This window comes from Notothenia rossii (assembly GCF_949606895.1).
Source record: "Notothenia rossii genome assembly, chromosome: 2".
NCBI classification, from domain to species: Eukaryota; Metazoa; Chordata; class Actinopteri; order Perciformes; family Nototheniidae; genus Notothenia; species Notothenia rossii.
This window is the reverse complement of record NC_136904.1, coordinates 44,625,022-44,644,088: the sequence shown is the minus strand read 5'-3', so window position 1 is coordinate 44,644,088 and position 19,067 is coordinate 44,625,022. Positions and strand designations below refer to the sequence as shown.

The following is a 19,067-nucleotide window of genomic DNA, read 5'->3' as shown; positions in this document are numbered from 1 at the left end:
GGCTGACGCCTCCGTCGAGGCGGCAACAGTAGAACATTGCTCTACTTTTGCAGCGAGCACCGCGAGAGAAGCTACGCTTTGCTCCCACAATGCAGTTTGGCGAATCGTGACGTCACCCCATTCAAAGTGAATGGGCAGAAGCGTTGAAGCGGCAACGCACTCCGACGTGTGTAGTGGCCGTTTGTCCCGCGAGGTTTCAACGTCTCATGTAGGCGAGCCTCCAGAGCAAGTCGGACAAAATGACTAACCATCATGCAACGCACTAGCAAGACGTTGATCGCAACTGCGCAGGTCTATGCAGGTCTCGCTTGTCTCAAACAAGCCTAGTGTGTTTGTACCGGGGACAGGAGACACCCCCTTGATGAGAAACTGTAAGAAATGATCGGGGAATCCCTCCGGAGTGGAGTCATGACGACTGGATCTGAATTATGTTTTTGTTTTTGTATTTGGTGGTTTGTGTCCCAGCTGTCGATCAGCTGTGCACAGCGTCTCCACTGCAGCCTGTGTTATATTAGCTGTACAATTTACCACATATGGTGTTCTTAGTTTCCATACCTCCTGTGTTTTACGAGCGACTTATGAAGTCTTGGCAAACGGCATAAAACACGATTAAACGTGTTAGTATATAAAACCAAGTCGCTTCAGCTGATTCAAAATGCTGCATTTCGTGTACTAACCAGAGTTAGGAAAAGGGACCACATTACTCCTGTTCAGGCTGCCTTACACTGGCTCCCTATAGAACACAGGATATAATTTAAAATTCTTCTTCTCGCCTACAAAGCCCTTAATGGGCAGGCGCCATCTTACCTTAAAGAACTCATTATACCCTATTGTCCTACTAGGGCATTGCGTTCCAAGAATGCAGGGTTGTTGGTTGTTCCTAGAGTCTCTAAAAGTACAATGGGAGCCAGAGCCTTTTCTTATCAAGCTCCACTTTTGTGGAATCAGCTTCCAGTTTGTGTTCGGACGGCAGACACCCTATCCGTTTTTAAGAGTGCGCTTAAGACCTTCCTTTTTGATAAAGCTTATAGTTAGGGCTGATTATATTCAGTCCCTAGTTTTGCTGATATAGGCTTAGTTTGTCGGGGGACATCTTACTTCTTCCTTCTCTCTGTCTATACCTGTGTACTCTCATGTTCCGATTAACCCAGCTTCCCCAAATTTCTTTCTTTTTGGTGTCTATATACGCCGGGATCCGGTGAAGAATTACCCCTGTTACTCTAATTATAGTAACAGGGTTGAAAGTAACACTGTTGAAAATCAATGCTAATTTGAGCTTTAACCTCAGGAATTATTGCTAGATGTAGCATGTAATGCTACTTTCAAGGCAAGGACAAACTTGGATATCTAATGCAAGAAAGATAACTTTGAAATGAATATGCTTTATTCTGATAATATCAGTAACAGGGTTGAGTGGGTCAGAGTGCCACACTCTTTTAAGACTGAAAAGATTGTAAAAATATGAAAAATAAAAGAGAGGACTTAGTTTTGGTCTACCCATGGCACTAGCACATGGCTTGCTGATGTCACTTCCACTGTCATCTGATTTACAGTTTTTTCACTTCCTGTGCCAATCTAAAAAGGTTTGGGTAACAGGGTTGAACGCATGTTGAGGGACACACCTTCTGTGCAAAATGGCTGTTATCTAAAATATGTTTATGATTTAACAAATTGATTTTACCATTACAAGACATATATCAATAGAATAATACCAAAAAAAGTAAATAAAATCCCTATTTTAAATGTTATATTTGACATGAAAGATGGTCACCAAGAAGCGGGGACAAGAGAAAAAGGCCATTTTAGGGGGTGTTCGAGAGCTATTTGATAATTTAAATAATATTTTGAAACCACTTTTTCAACAACTTTATATACATTTTGTCTCAAGACAAGTATGTCTAACACAACAAGTGCATGTTTTAGCATTTTGGGCATGGATTATTAGATTTGTATATGGGGGACATGAAATGTCCTCCAATTCTGGAATGACCCATCAAATGAATGAAATGAATAAAATAAGAGAATATATATTTAAAAATGAATAAATATAAAGAAGTATGCAAAGGTTCTCCTTCATACTTTCATGCATATAACTGGTGGTGGTGCAAACCGTGCTCTGCTTTACATGATCATACGATCCCTCTATCTCAGGGGTCGGCAACAGGCGGACCGCTGTCCGGATCCGGACCCAGACTCCGACCTATACGGACCCGGAGCTATAATCAATACATTAATAGGGGATTTTTCGGCACCTCCCGCTTTTTTAACGCTGATTTGGGTGACTTGTGCAATTCGTGGAGAACCGAAGAGTTTTCGTTTTGGGGGTGGGGAGTCCGTCCGTCAGTCCGAATGACGGACAACTTCTCACTTGAAAAAAAAGAAGAAATCTAGACCGCAAAAATAATTAAACAAGCGAGTACCTGTTTTTCCTGGCCAAGGACAGGTTCCTTGAACACAACACGAGCGTAACGTGTCTTCACGTGGTATATGTCTTGTCTGAAAGGAGTGCTGACAGAGAGCACCGGAACGCCGCTCCAGCCCTTCAAATATTGCAGTACCCATAAGGAGCTGTACACATACCGCAGTGTTTGCGTGGCTGTGTCTTTAGTTGTAAGCACAGTGACGATCTGTTGTTATTTGCATCTGGTTAGCTAGCTATGCTAACGAATTTAAAGAGCTTTTCTACAACCAGGTGGAAGAGAGCTCTCTCCTGAGAGGCTCAAATGACCTCAGCTCCAGTGGCGTGCACAGACATTTATAGGGGCAGGTGCTCAAGAGAAAAAAAAAAGGGCACCTTCTGAGTCGCGCGCGAAGCGTGCAGGCGCCGAAATTGTGCGCAAAAATTTGCCGGATAATGGCGGATTTTGTTAGTTTCTTTTCGGTTTTTGGTTACTTTATTTTGGTGTTAGGGTTATGATATTTAATTCTCATTTTTGCCTGATTTTACTGATTTTACTGATTTATTATCAAAAAATTAATTATTTTAACATTTATTTTTATTATTCTAAATGACTTGGGGGGGGGGGGGGGTCCAATCTGAAGCCAGGTGGGACCCCCCCTCCCCGGGATTGACGCCCCTGGTCGTAATTGCAAAGTGCACAACGAGACTAAATGGATGGATGCAAGAAAATAAGTGAAGTTATAGTTTAGTTTGGCATCTGATTTAGGGGATTAAACAATACACTCGTTGTATTTGTTACCTGGTGGTTACTTACTTGGTCGTCACTAGGGCACTTTTAATCGTGTTGCTGTGTGCTGCTGCACCACAGAACCGCCGTGGCCTGTCTGACTGAGGCCCAATCCCAAACCACTCCCTCGACCCTACCCCTCCGTGACGGAGTGAACTACGTCTGTAGCCACACTCGCAGCTCAACGAGGCTCCCTCCTGTCAGATGGAGGGAGTAAATACTAGGGGTGGGCGGATCGATCCCAAAATATCGATACTTCTGATATTACGTTACGTTTCAAAATATCGATACTAGAGCCAATAGGATCGATACTTTTATACTTTTTTTCCTGTCTCCTCTACTCGTCAATTTCTTCAAAAAACTATGTGCAGACGAACACAAGTATATGCTCTTTTCTTCTTTCTCCTCTGCTGTCGTCCACTCCTCGAGGCTCGCGCACGCGCAGCGCGCTCCCTGCCTGAACGCCGATTATCAAGCTGACTGACAGCAGCCGGCAGGACAGCAGCAGCCAGCGACTCGCGAGTGCAACACACACACGCGCATGATGGCTGAGAGAAAGAGCGAACTGTGATGTGTGCAAGAAGACAGTTCGCTATACTCTGGCCACTTTGTATTGTTATTTTTCATGTTTGCAGTTTAAATTTGCAAAACTAAAATGTTTATTTGTCCATCATAAATAGACTAAATCTGAATTCATTTTCATGAATACAGACCGGACAGTTTTTATAATTTCAGCTCAAAAATCATGTCATGCAGCTCTCCCCTATATGAAAGCACATAAGACGCTTTTCATTTAAAAAAGTATCGGTACCGGCGATACTGGCCCTGAAATACTTGGTATCGGATCGAATCCAGATTTTGTGGTATCGCGGCCACCCCTAGCAAATACAGCGGCAAGCTTTGGGACGGCCTCCCCTCCCTCCGGCAGAAACAGGAAATGCCGTAACTGTATGCAACAACGGTTTCAAATCAGCATCTCTTAGACAAAAGTTTAAATTAATAACTCAAATAAAACTTCAAACATCTTTCATTGTGTTTCAAAGCTCTTTTAGTTTTAACCTGATGTTTATAAGCTTCTTAGTTTTTGCAACGGTCTGTAAATATACACAACTTTATAATAAAATGCACATTTACCTTTTTCTAGACTAAACACAGGCATGATCCTAAGTTAAAAACATATGAGGTTATCATGAGGTTGTTAACATCGCAGTTTATCAGTGGATGTTTGCTGGAACTACTTGTTAACAGCTTGTTTCCTGACGGACACACACAGCGTGGCTCCGGTCAGATAGAGACCGGTCTCAAGTCAGCACCGCTGCAGACTTGCTGTTTGAGGGCTTGATAGCCCACTCCCCCTCCACACCGCTCCACACTAGTTGCTTTGGAACAGCCCTCAATATGGCGGACCCTCCGCGTGAACGCGCAAACGGAGGGTTAGGGTGTAGGGGGCGGTTTGGGAATGGGCCTGAGTGACTGACTGTCTGCTCTGCGCGCTGCGCGTTCACGTTGAGAGTAGGGAAGGGAGGGGCTGTAGCCAGTGCACGTACGGGAGTGCCGCGGGTCACGTGTGGGGATGTCTGACAAGATTACAACGCGCATTTGGGGCATTGTTGTATATATTAGAAGCTTTGAATCCACAATTGATCGATGTTACCATGAGCCACATACAGTACACTGTAAAAAAAAAAACTGTAAAAAATGAACTTTCAAAAGGGCACATTGCTGTCCAGAGGGCAAAACGGGCAGGTGCTCAAGCACTACCTAGAGTCTGTGTGCGTGTCCCTGCTCAGCTCAGTGAGGTTAAGGCACACCTTGATATGAGCATTATAGTTATTAATGAGACTAAATGAAAAACAGGTATAAAATACTATATGACTGTAACAAAAAAGTTGTTAAAAACAACAAGAATAGAGTTTTAAAAGGGGAGTGATTTGTAAAATATCCAAAAAGAAAAATCTGCTTACAGTTCTGTTTCATATGGGTGTTGAAATATGTATCCATAGATCTCTTCATGTTGCTCTCAAAGTGCACCAGATTGATGCTTTTAACTTCAATATTTAAAAAGAATCTTCCAGGGGGGACATGCCCCCGGACCCCCCTAGAGGAGGTTAGGTTCTCTATTTTAGTTTTAAATGAAGCCCGAGAGGAGCATTACACATATCCACAGTATTTACTGTATGTCTGTATAGTTCAATGTTAATTTACAATAAATATTGTTGTTTATGAATTGTACTTTCTTTATTTGATTGTCAGTTGTTGATTACGTGCAGACGTTGATAAAGCTACAGGTCACTTCAATATATCACACTAATTCATGAAGCAAGTTAGACATTTTGATGTTCCGGACCTTTGCATGGGGAGATTTTCTCTAACTGGACCTCGTTGAATTTTAGTTGAATACCCCTGCTCTATGTTCTTTAATATGTCTCATTTCACACTTTTCCATCAAGCACAAAAGAATAGATGCAATATAACAACTCACGTCACGTGGTCTTACTGTGCAGGCTCACAACAATGAGTCACTCACTCAGCTTTCGTTTTAATCATCTGCAGAATACCTTCTTGTTACATATTCATTAATCAGCATTCCTCGAACGGTTTTATCTAATCGTAGCGATGGCGAGATGAAGATCTCCAGCATTGGCTTGCAAGGGTATCTCATGAGGCTTCACTTGACACTATCCCCCTGCTGGTCGACACGCGTAAATCAGGTAGATATATCTCACAGCGTGATCTTCTCGTACTAAGTTCCCATGAGTAAGCCTTTGAATAACCCTCGACAGTGAACACAAATTCATATACACATGTGTATCAATATCGTACGCATTATTTATTCGTCTATTTATTACTTATTTTATTTATTCATTGCCTTACTTATTCATCGCCTATTATTTATTTATTATTAACGTTGTTATTCATACATTCAATTATGCATTTATTTAGTTATACATACGGGATGTCTTCCTCTTTACGTGAGGGTCTGAGCTCTACAGGAGGGGTAACATGAGCGTTTTAAAACGTGAAGCGTCAGTGGTTCACAGATCTGAGCACATCTGAAGCAGTCACGTGGCGTAGACGGACAGCGAGGCTTCTAACGATACAAGCCTATACACGCTTCACTGGATTACTCGAACCACACTCCGAAGCCTCGGTGCAGTACGTAACATCACTACTAATCGTATCCCTGCACATATTCGTGTTTATATGGTATGCTTATCTGCTACCTCATCACGGCTTCTTGCACGTATGCTTCAAATTGCAATGCTTCTCTTAGATGTTTTACTCCATGCACATCAGGGGGCAGGGAGATCAGACCCTATAGCATATGCCCCAGCGTCAGCAAGCTAACAGAAGTTATCTCCACGCTCGGCGAGCTATCAAGAGCTATACTCCTCGACATATAAGTATCAGCGGGCCGGGAGATCAGACCCTATAACACAGCCCAGCAGCACAGCGAGCTATCAGGAGCTATACTCCTCGTCACATAAGCATCAGCGGGCCGGGAGATGAGACCCTATAACACAGCCCAGCAGCGCAGCGAGCTATCAGGAGCCATACTCCTGCCACATAATATCAAGGCACAGGGAGATCAGACCCTATAACATATGCCCCAGCGTCAGCCAAGCTAACAGAAGTTATTCTCCATGCAACATAAGCATCAAGGGGGGGCAGGGAGATCAGACCCTATAACACAAGCCTCAGACCCTATAAGGGAAATCAGACGCTATAACACAGCCCAGCAGCTCAGCGAGCTATCAGGAGCTATACTCTTGCACATTAACATCAGGGCGCAGGGAGCCAGACCCTATAAACACGCCTCAGCAACACAGCTAAGCTAACAGGAGTATGCACTCCCCAACGTGGCCCAAAGTTCTCTCGTTAATATCAGGTTAGTAGTATCCATCAGTAACGCAGGCGGGCAGAGAGAAGTAAATCCTACGTTCATTTACAAGGCTTGTTTCACTCTGGTAAAACAACTGGCTCACCTCACTATGTATTTCTCATATCATATGATCAACATTTACTATTTCGACAGGTTCACCTTTTCTAGCATCACCTCCCCTTTTAATCATCGAGTCACATGGGGTCTAATCAGAAGTGTTAATATAGTTATAATCCGGAGGAGAGAGAGCAAAGGATCAATCATGTTTCATGATTGATCAAGCGGCCGCTTGTGTTTCTGTTCATCAGGACATCATATGACCAGCAGATCCTGTGTGAACGCTCTACGTTAGTCAGTGGACGTCCGACAACATGCACACTAACTTATATTGCAGCTATACTTTGGATAAACTAGCTAAAGAGATAAAGTTAATTACATTCATCCAATGTCAGAAGGATTACCTTTTAACAAATGTTGTAATGCTTTTCTTTCATTTCAATTTGAGTAAAACATTGTATGGTTTTGAGAGAGAGAGAGAGAGAGAGAGAGAGAGAGAGAGAGAGAGAAACAGAACCCAGCCTTACGCATTAGATACAATGACCTTTTAAACAAATATAAATGTACAATAAGGAACAAAAAACAAAATTATACCCACATGAAACTTGAGGATATTGAGAAAGCCATTGATCAAAATCAATTCTGGGATCTGTGGAGCAACTTCAACACAAAACAACCGCAAGCATTACCCATCCAAAACGGTGACATCTGGAGAGAACATTTTGAAAGTTTGTACAAAGACATACCAATAAATCTAATGAATTCAGATCAATGTATTACAAAAGAGAAGCTCCAAACATTAGAAGAAACTAATAAAGACAACCAAAACCCCCTTGATTTCCCAATGACTTGGGAAGAATTGACCACACAGACACAATCTCTCCGGCCAAGGAAAGCTTGTGGCCCAGACAACATTAAAAACGAAATGCTCAGATGCAGCACCCCAGAGATGCAGGGTACAGTGTTAAAGCTGTTCAATATCATATTGCAGTCAGAATGTTTCCTGACATCTGGTGCAAAGGGCTCATTTCCCCCATTCATAAGAGTGGAGACAAATCAGACCCTAATAACTACCGTGGCATCTGTGTCAGCAGCTGTCTGGGGAAATTATTCTGTAGTATTCTAAATAAAAGAATACAAGATTTCCTTAACCAACAATCCATCTTGAGTCAAAATCAAATTGGCTTCCTTCCAAAACACCGCACCACCGACCATGTATATACCCTTCACACTTTAGTTAACAAACATGTACACCAAACAAAACATGGTAAGATATTCACTTGTTTCATTGATTTCAAAAAAGCTTTCGGCTCTATTTGGCACGAAGGGCTCTATTATAGACTTCTACATTGTGGTATAGGGGGAAAAATGTACGATCTGGTTAAATCAATGTATTTAGGGAATAAGTGTGCTGTTAAAATTGGAGACAAACAAACTGAATTCTTCACCCAGAGAAGAGGTGTTCGTCAGGGTTGCAATTTAAGTCCCACTTTATTTAATATATATATAAATGAACTTGCTGTTCAGTTGGATCACTGTGCTGCTCCTGGCCTCTCCCTCCTAGATAGAGAGGTGAAGTGTCTGCTTTATGCTGATGACCTTGTTCTGCTGTCTCCTACTGAACAAGGACTACAACAACAGCTGGACATAGTAGACCAGTACTGTAAGAACTGGGCCCTGGCAGTCAATATGAAGAAAACTAATGTCATGGTTTTCCAAAAACGCCCCAGATGTCAGGAGAACAAATACCAGTTTACCATAAATAATCATATCATCGAACATAGTATGAGTTACACCTACCTCGGTTTAACCATAACAGCATCAGGAAGTTTCAACATGGCAGTGAATGCACTCAAAGAAAAAGCCAGAAGAGCTCTAAATGCAATTAAGAGAACATTTTATAATGTCCAAATTCCAATTAAAATCTGGCTCAAAATCTTTGATAGTGTGATCCAGCCCATTGCGCTGTACGGTAGTGAAGTATGGGGTCCACTCAGTCACCAGAGCTATACCCGCTGGGACAAACATCCAACAGAGTCTTTACATGCAGAATTCTGCAGATACATTTTACGTGTTCAGAGAAAAACACCAACAAATGCATGTAGAGCAGAATTAGGCAGATACCCACTGATCATTAACACTCAAAAGAGAGCATTAACATTCTTTAACCACCTTAGATCCAGCCCCCGAGACACCCTCCACTCCAAAGCCCTCCAAAGCCAAGAGCTAACCCCAGAGAAGAGTCCCCTATGTCAGCTGGTGCTGAGGATAGCTGCCTCCTCTCAGAGCCACTCTGACCAGTCTCTCAACAACACTGCTCTCCAAACACCAATCACAGTCAAACGCATTATAACACAATGTAAAGACAACTATTTACAACATTGGGAAGAAGAAACTAAAAGCTAAAGTAGATTAGAATGTTACCTGACTCTAAACAGAGAGTATGAGCTGGCAGAGTATCTCTCTACTGTCAGAGATAGAAAGCAGAGACAGATCCTAACCAAGTACAGGCTCAGTGACCACAAACTGGCAATCGAAACAGGAAGACTCAAAAGATCCTGGCAACCAAAAGAGAACAGAATATGTGATCACTGTACGACAGGTGAGACTGAGACAGAGATGCACTTCCTCCTGAAATGCCAAACATTCAACGAAGTAAGGAGCATTTACTGGAACAAGCTGAACTCTGTAATCCCAGGTTTCAAGGAGGTTGATGACCTCTCAAGACTGAGAGTACTCCTAGGAGAAGGAGACAAGGCACACCTTGCTGCCCAATATGTATACACATGCCACAACCTGAGGGACAGTGAATGAGACTCTCTCTCACACACACACACACACACACACACACACACACACACACACACACACACACACACACACACACACACACACACACACACACACACACACACACACACACACACACACACACACACACACACACACACACACACACACACACACACACACACACACACACACACGTGTTGAAATGTAATTGTACCACTGTATATATATATCATCAATAATATGTAAACATTTGAAATGTATGTTAATGTTGTTAATTATTTTGTATTGTGATGCTTTGGCAACATTGTTTAATTTAACTTTCATGCCAATAAAGCCCCTTTGAATTGAATTGAATTGAGAGAGAGAGAGAGAACACACTTTGCTTACATCTTTGTTCTCTTTTGAGAATCAATCAAAACAGATTTAAATGACAAAAAGAATGCAAACAAGTGAAATGAACTAAATGGCTGAATTGTTTTTAATTCACTGGCAGGAGTGACAAGTGAGGAGGAGCAAAAAGTGAACAATGAGGGAGAGATTGAAGAAAGAGAAGAGGACAGAGAGAGAGTAATGAACAGGAAGAAGACAGAGAGACTAAAGAAGATGGAAGAGAGGCTGCAGGTTATGGAAAGGAGAGAGACATGGAAAATGAATGTTGACAATGTGTTGTGATCATTTTAGCCTCTTCTGCATGTCCTGGTCATTAATAGCAACAATCTGATTCTTATGCATTACACTTTCAAAAATAATTTAAGCTGACATTGTCAGCCCACTGACATGGTTTGAAATCAATATATTATCCAATTTGTGACCCCCCACAGGATTTCAAAAGCGCCTACCTAGAACATGAAAATCACAAAAATCTCAGGGAGTGTCCCCCGAACCCCCCTAGCTTATTTGGACCTCCGTATTTAGGAAATCCTGGATACGACCCTGGTCTCAAAGATTGAAACCGAGCAATTTGGTTCACTGCAAGCTTTAAGCTTGGATAGGTGCAATGCCATTTGATATTGTTGGTACTTGTCAATGTCCATAGGTATGTAAATGTAGCCCTGTAAATATGATGTTTGATGTCCTTTTTTGTTTTCTGTCGTTCATGTTTTCATGTCGTAACCTACTTGCTGCAGGTCTCCCTTGGAAAGAGATCGATGATCTCAATGGGACCACCTGGTTAAATAAAGGTTTGAGATTAAATGAATGCCACCTGGTAAATTAAGATCCTTCATCAAGTGGCCCGATCTCCTTATATTTCATTCACTTTCCTCTTTTTTTGTTGGTTCTCTATATGCTCACGGCTACATTTCCCCCTTTTAGATATACGGTATCAGGGTCTAATCCCCAAATACTTAACATTTATCATGTGACATGTGTCAATAAATGTTCTTGTACAAAATGAAGTCTCTCCTGATTGAAATACCTTTAGTTACTTTACAGATACTGAGTTCTATGGGAATAGAAGGCTCATTCGAGCTGTGGCTCTCTGTCAGCCTGGCTAAAGTGCTGAAAAGAAATCTTGCATTATTCTTATTCTCATCTATTAATGAAGAGTAGTACGCTGCTCTCGCTTTACGCAGTGCTTTCTTATATTCATTGAGAGTAATATGCCAAATTAAACGAGATTCTTCAAGTTTAGTGGAACGCCATATCCTTTCAAGTTGTCTCGACTTTTGCTTTATTTTGCGGGTTTCGGCATTATGCCATGGAGCTAATCTATGTTGTTTTATTTTCTTCTTTTTCAAAGGAGCAACAGAGTCTAATTTTATTCGCAGCGCATCTGTAGCACTATCAACAACATGATCAATTTGGGGTGGTGTACATTTTGTAGAAGTTTCCTCCCTTACATGCAGACATGCTATCGAGTTAAGTATTGGTGGAATCTCTTCCTTAAATTTGGCTATAGCACTAACAGATAGGTTTCTGCTGCAGGAGCTTTTGACTAATGCTTTGTAGTCTAGTAACAGTACTTCAAAAGTTACTAAGAAATGGTCGATAAAGCAGGATTATGCGGTTCGACTAATAGTTGCTCAATTTCAATACCATAAGTCAGAACAAGGTCGAGAGTGTGATTATAGCAGTGGGTTGGTTTATTTACACTGACGGAAACCAATAGAATCTGATACAGAGTTAACTCAATTGAAGCTGACAATTGAGCGGCCCGACCAAGCAAAGAGGCAGAGGCAGAACGTCCAAAAATATAACCCGGTGTGGGCATTTATTAAATCAGACACAATGATTCACAGCCTCAATCCTGCCGAACATGTGCACACCGTCACCAACCACAGGGATCTCACACCACACTACCAGCCCCTAACAGACAGGGAAACAGAGCCTAAATACACACACTAATCAGCAATTAGACACAGGGGGGGAGGGGGGGGGGGGGGGGGGGGAACACAATCAACAGCAACAGACATGGGGAAAGGGGAACACTTTTCAACATAAAACCAGCAAACAGAGACAGACAAACTAAAACACAGACAGATGCACAGACTACATACATTTCGCCACCAACAAAGCTACACAATTTGTAACGGAGGCCGAGATCTATGGGCCCAGAGATCACCTCCGTTACATTTCCTCACCCCTGGAAGCACAGTGTCTTGGAATCTTGTTTAAGTTTAAGAGAGAGTTTGATTTATAATGAGACCCTCCAAATCTTCAGGTCTTGCTTTAGACGCCATTGAAGGGACACACCATCATGGCTGCCATGAAAACTGGTGGTGTGAGCTTTTAAGATATAGAGACATAAACTAAAGGGAAGTCTGTGCCTGTGGTTGAATTATAGAAATGTAGGACTCATCATTTTTAAATATATATAACTTTTAAATGTGTCTCTTGTGTGTGCCAGATGACTTGCAGTGCAATAAGAAGATGCTGGATTGCAGCCTAGCAGTTTGACGGGTTACACAGATGCATTCAGTCTTCATTCTACTGCCCCCTTCTGTCTGACGTGGTGAGGTTAGGATAATCCAGTGTAGAAGAGGAATGTACAACAGGAATGTGGATCATGAGAATGTGGGGGGGGGGACATAGAACAGATTTCTAAAGCTGTGGTAATGCATACCGTTTATTTGAGCCTAGCCATGGATAAACATCCCTTCTGATGTCATCAGTATAGGCATCAGGTGAAGAGGTAAAACCTCTGCCTGACCTTACAGCATTAGTGTTTCCTGATGTTGCCGGCAGTCAGCCTGATGGAAGACACTAACACCCTGCATTATTGAACCTTTCCCGATCTTTGAAATGTTCTCTTGAAGGTCCCTAGCTTTATGGAAGTGAAATACTAACAAGCTGAACTGGTCATTGTTTTATGGGCACATGCAGTCAGGAGAGCAGAGTGAGTCTCAAGTCCTCTTCGTAAATACTTACCCTATATACATACACAAGTTTTAGTACTTATTATTGTTATTTATTGTGTGTTTCACAATATAAAAAGACCCAAATAGAAAAAAATGTCAAGGCAAGACTAGGCAAACACAATGAGGGCTGCTGTTGGCCCGACGTCTTCTGCTAAGGCTTCTTTCAGTGTAGCATCAACCACTGCAAGGTCAGCCAGGAGAAATATATTATACCCACTGTGGACAGCTCAGGGGAGCCGAAGCCCTTCTGGCTGATCTGGTGACAGCTCTGCTTACAATTGGAGTTTTGTTTGAAAATCGCATATCAATATACCACCGGAAGCAGGGAACACAAAGTGCATCTGGTTTACTTGTTTTAATAAAGTAGCATCATCCAAACAAAACATTAAAGATGTACATAATGTAAAAATGTGTCCAGTGTGTGAATCTCAGGTACTGTGAGTGCTGTGAAGGAAAGGCAGAGTAGGAGCAACGAAAGAGAAACCCAGAGGACAGTTTTGAGATGATGTCCTGTTCTACTGAGGTACAGATGCCATTGCAGGAACAAACTGCGGCCAGAATAGAGCTTCATTTACAAAAAGGTGAGAGTTTATGCTGCAGTTAGAAAGGAACGCTGTGTTCTGACTAGTGTCGTCTACAACCTGCCAGCACCAACTCATTTCAACTGGTCCTGTAACAATGGCCCTGCCCATAAAGTAGCACATAGGGATAGTCAAATAAAATACAAAGACAAATAAATTATGTATTTCAGCAGCCGGAGTCAGACAACCACATCTTGGAGTGAATTCCAGTCTTTCCACAGTGTTTACATGATTTGCTAAAAAACATTTAAGCTCGCCGTTTTCTCTTGTTGCGATCTGTGACTGCAGGGCTGTTCGGGTCTGTTGCGGGATCACACATATCTTATTTCGGAACTTATTATGGGTTCATAAGTATGTGAACAGCTGGAAACTCAGCCCCCCCACCTCACCCCTACGTTCCCCTGATTTCAGTGTTCGCCGGCCCCCTGCTCTGAACACTGTCACCGTGTATTCCCCTCGGCCCACCTCCACACAGAGCTGCGATTCTGCAGCACAATAGCTACCTTCTTCTCCTCATGCTGCTCTCCAAGCGGCCCAGCTCCTCGTAGGACCGGTAGAAGGCCTCCAGTTCGCGGCAGCCCCAGCCCCTCCAGACACACAGGCACCACTCCATGTTTTCCTTCTGAAAGCCACAGACAACTGTGTCCTTTGCCACTATAGCTGCCTCCATCAGAGTCCTGAGAGAGAGCAGAGGGGGGAGTGAGGGACACAAGACGGTCATCAATCTACGAGGGAGAGAGAGAGGGATGGAGCTAAAGGTGGCGGCACATCCCTGTGCTGTATTTAACCTTTCCTAGAAGCTAGTTTCCTGGAAATGCACTGAGGATGCTGATCGTACTGTTAGCAGTGCTCTGCTCTTAAATCCAAACCTTCCTCCTGGAAAAGGGAGGGTATCAAAGAACAAAGCAACCTACTTTTAAACTGTTTAATTTATGAAGGCTGACACACAAAGCAATAGCGAGGAAGAGGAGCTTCAGGTGACCTGTGTCCTTCAGAGCAACCTGGAATGATCTGCTCCCATTGTTCTCATGTTTGGGGGGGGATCATTATCCTCTGAGACCCCTGATCCCAGCACCAGGCCTGCAGGCATGATCCCCCCCCCCCCCCCCCCCCCCCCAATGTGTCACCTATGTTACAGGTGCACCATGGAGTACCTGCTTATTAAGGGCCCTGTTTTGGGTGGCCCATTTATTGCCTGTTGCTAAAAGACAGGCCCCTTTGTGTAAGTGCACACAGGAGTCCATTCTGCAGCAGCTGCTGGCTTCTTTACAGAGATAATTAGAGACTCAGCTGGGCTCCATAAGAACATGATGAGGGCTGTTGCTCAGCTTCAGTCAGGCTGCATCACTAAATTAATATTTAGTTCTTTGGCTGGCGGTCAATGGTTACAAGCTGGAAGGGGCTTCCTGCAGGTGGAAGACAAACCCCATTTAGAGCTCATTAATGTGAGAAATAATATATTTATATACCAATAAACACAGGAAATCTAAGCTTATTTAATATTGATTATATTAAAGCACACACATGCTGGCTTTCCTTTACTTTTACACCTACGTCTTAAGTCATCCACATTTAGCACATAAATGCGTCTCAGTTTGAGTTATTTAATATTAAACTATTTCGTTATTTTTCAAATTAGTTGGAATGTTCAAACATACTTACATAAATCAATCACAATCATTTCATCAACTTTTATCATAGATTGCATTTTAGATTTTGTGGTGTATTAAGGAGACGGACACATCTTTACTCCACGTTGAACTCCACCTTCAGACTGTGCATGCGCGCTACAACAGGTTAACCTGTTAAGCCCCGAGCCTGTTTTCCGGTTTCAGGCTCGAAAATGACATTCCCAGAAGAAATGACCATATCTTCACTTCTAAAAAGGGGTAAATTAATAATCTTTTTTCTCAAAGCAATGATAAACCTGTGAGTTGGATGTAGAGGAGTCAGAATCAATATAGATGTTTTTATTTTAAAGTAAATTCAGATTGAACATAGTAAAAAACTGTAAATTATAGTTTCCGTCCATTTTTTTTATTACTTATAGTGAAAACCACTCTTGAATGATGGGATAGTAGAAAAAAAGCTTTAGGAATCCAAACTATAACACATAAGTACCCTGTATCAAGATTGATGCAAAACAAGTGAAATTTGACCTTTTTAGAGAGATTTATCATTTAGATGTATTTGCCTAACCTCTGGAACCCATTGGTCGATTTGGGTGGTTGACACCTTTTTGTAACCGTTAGAGCCAATAGAATCGAGGGGAAGTTCATAAATCCATCTAAACATTAGCATTGATAAGTTAGAATGATGCACACGCAGCTTGCCGAAAACCGGAAGCTCCGTTACACTCTATATGAAAAATACGTTTATTGCCATGAATGTAATGATGGATTATCAGTAATCATTTCAAAGTGACACAGAGACATTGGATTAACCTTCAGCAGCGTCTACATGCGTTGTAATACCCTTGAACACAACTTTTGATCAGAAAACAGCAAAGGTAAGACGTATTTGCCGTCCTGGGAGAGGGATCCCTCCTCTGTTGCTCTCCCTGAGGTTTTTCCCATTTTTCCCTTTAAACTGTGGGTTTTCTCCTGAAGTTTTTCCTTGTACGATGTGAGGGTCTCAGGACAGAGGGTGTCGTATTTTCATACTGATATTCTGTACAAACTGTGAAGTCCACTGAGACGAATGTAACATTTGCGATATTGGGCTATATAAATAAACATTGATTGATTGATTGAACATGGCCCAGGTACTCTATGTAAGCTCTGCCAAACTCACATTTGGAGCGTTTCACTCGTAGTCCATTTTCTTGAAGGCGTTGCAGGACCTTCTGCAAGTTGCAGGACCTTCTGCATGTTATTCCTCCCAGCGTCCCATAAGGAGCATGTCATCAAGAAAAACTATGACTGGTAAGTCTTTAATCAGGTTTTCCATAATCCGTTGGAAGATGGAGGGTGCAGAGCCAATGCCAAATGGAAGGCTGTTATACACAAACAGTCCTCTGTGTGTTAATGGTGGTGTACTTCTTAGACTCTTCATCTAGCAAAACCTGCTGGTAAGCTGCAGCTAAATCTATCTTAGAGAAAACCTTGCCTCCACTAAGTGTTGCTAACAGCTCCTCTAAACGTGGTGAGGGGTAAGTCTCTGTCTCAACTGCCTGATTTGCTGACACCTTATAATCTCCACATAGCCGAAGTCTCTTTTCTGTAGTGGAACTATGGGAGCTGCCCATAACTTAACTGGAGATATTATGTTAGCTTCTTCTAACCTCCTGAGCTCTTTCTCTACTCTGTCTCTCATAGTGAATGGAAGGAGTCTGTGTTTACATCTGGTTTCACTATGATTGACGCTTTGACATCTTTAAGACGTCTTTGAACACTTCTGCATATTTTTCTAGCACTTCACTAAGTGACAAGGCAAGGCAAGTTTATTTATATAGCACTTTTCAAAACAAGGCAATTCAAAGTGCTTTACAAAAAATGAAAGACATTAAGAAAATGGCATTTAAAATCAGTCATTAAAAAGAAAAGCTAATAAAATAAACATTAAAAGAAAAGATACATGGATAAAAGTTACAGTGCAGTCTAAGATATGAATAGTTCAATTAAAAGCAGCGACAAAAATAAAAGTTTTCAGCCTGGATTTAAAAGTAGTAAGAGTTGCAGCGGACCTGCAGGTTTCTGGGAGTTTGTTCCAGATATTTGGAGCATAATAACTGAACGCTGCTTCTCCATGTTTAGTTCTGACTCTGGGGACAGAAAGCTGACCAGTCCCTGAAGACCTGAGAGATCTGGATGGTTCATAATTTAGCAAGAGGTCAGAAATGTATTTTGGGCCTAAACCATTCAGTGCTTTATAAACCAGCAGCAGTATTTTGAAATCTATTCTTTGACACACAGGAAGCCAGTGTAAAGACTTCAGAACAGGAGTGATGTGATCCATTTTCTTAGTGTCAGTGAGGACTCGAGCAGCAGCGTTATGAATCAGCTGCAGCTTTCTAATATATTTTTTAGTGAGACCTGTGAAGACACCATTACAGTAGTCCAGTCTACTGAAGATAAAAGCATGTACAAGTTTTTCCAAATCCTGCTGTGACATCAGTCTTTTAATCCTAGATATGTTCTTTAGGTGATAGTAGGCTGATTTAGTAACTGTTTTAATGTGACTGTTGAAACTCAGGTCAGAGTCCATGACTACACCTAGATTTCTGGCTTTATCTGTTGTTTTTAACATTGCAGACTGAAGCTCAGCGCTAACTTTTAAACGTTCTGCCTTGGCTCCAAAAACCATTACCTCAGTTTTATCTTTGTTTAATTGAAGATATTTCTGACACATTCAGTCATTGATTTGTTAAATGCACTTACTCAGTGTTTGAATTGGAGCATAGTCTCCCGGTGAAATTGTTACGTACATTTGTGTGTCATCTGCATAGCTATGGTAACTTATTTTGTTGTTCTTCATTATCTGAGCCAGTGGTAGCATGTAGACGTTAAAGAGAAGAGGCCCCAAGATGGAGCCTTGAGGTACCCCACATGTCATATTTGTCAACTCAGATGTGTATTTACCTATAGAAACAAAGTTGTTTCTGTCCTTTAAGTAGGATTCAAACCAATTTAGAACTGTTTCCGAAAGTCCCACCCAGTTTTCCAGTCGGTCTAGTAATATGTTGTGGTCAACAGTGTCAAACGCAGCATTGAGATCTAATAATACTAACACTGAAGTTCTGCCACTGTCTGTGTTTAAGTGGATGTTATTGAAGACCTTTACAAGAGCAGTTTCAGTGCTGTGGTTTGGACAAAAGCCTGACTGGAACACATCGAAACAGTTATTTAAATGCAAGAAGTTACTCAACTGTTGAAAAACAACTTTTTCAATGATTTTACCTAGAAATGGGAGGTTTGATATGGGCCTGTAATTTTTCATTCCTGAAGCATCTAGATTATTCTTTTTTAAGAGCGGTTTAATGAATGCAGTTTTCAGGGCCTGTGGAAAGATACGTGAGTAAAGAGACTTGTTTACTATGTGAAGTAATCTGAGGCCATCTTTGAAAAATCCTGTTGGAATAATATCAAGGCAGCAGGAGGAGGATTTCAGAAGTTGAATAATGTCCTTCAGGTTTTTATCATTAATCTGATGGAATTGTGTCATGATGTCTGAATTGATATTTGGTGGACATAGGGACAACACATTT

General features: G+C 41.8%; 2 protein-coding genes across 3 annotated transcripts in view; one reads left to right on the top strand and one right to left on the bottom strand.

The window, feature by feature from the left end:
* Positions 1 to 19,067, bottom strand: part of lrrk1 (leucine-rich repeat kinase 1) — a 186,442-nt gene that overhangs the window by 35,717 nt on the left and 131,658 nt on the right. The window contains exon 38 of one of the 2 annotated variants that reach the window (XM_079663356.1): positions 14,365 to 14,538. In XM_079663356.1, the coding sequence (XP_079519482.1) occupies positions 14,365 to 14,538 (174 nt within the window). Of the gene's footprint in view, positions 1 to 13,620; positions 14,539 to 19,067 lie in introns of those variants that run through there. The other variant, XM_079663357.1, reaches the window with a different exon arrangement.
* The window catches only part of LOC307028389 (uncharacterized protein), a 361,942-nt gene that overhangs the window by 236,150 nt on the left and 106,725 nt on the right, over positions 1 to 19,067 (top strand). The gene's annotated exons all lie outside the window — the stretch shown is intronic.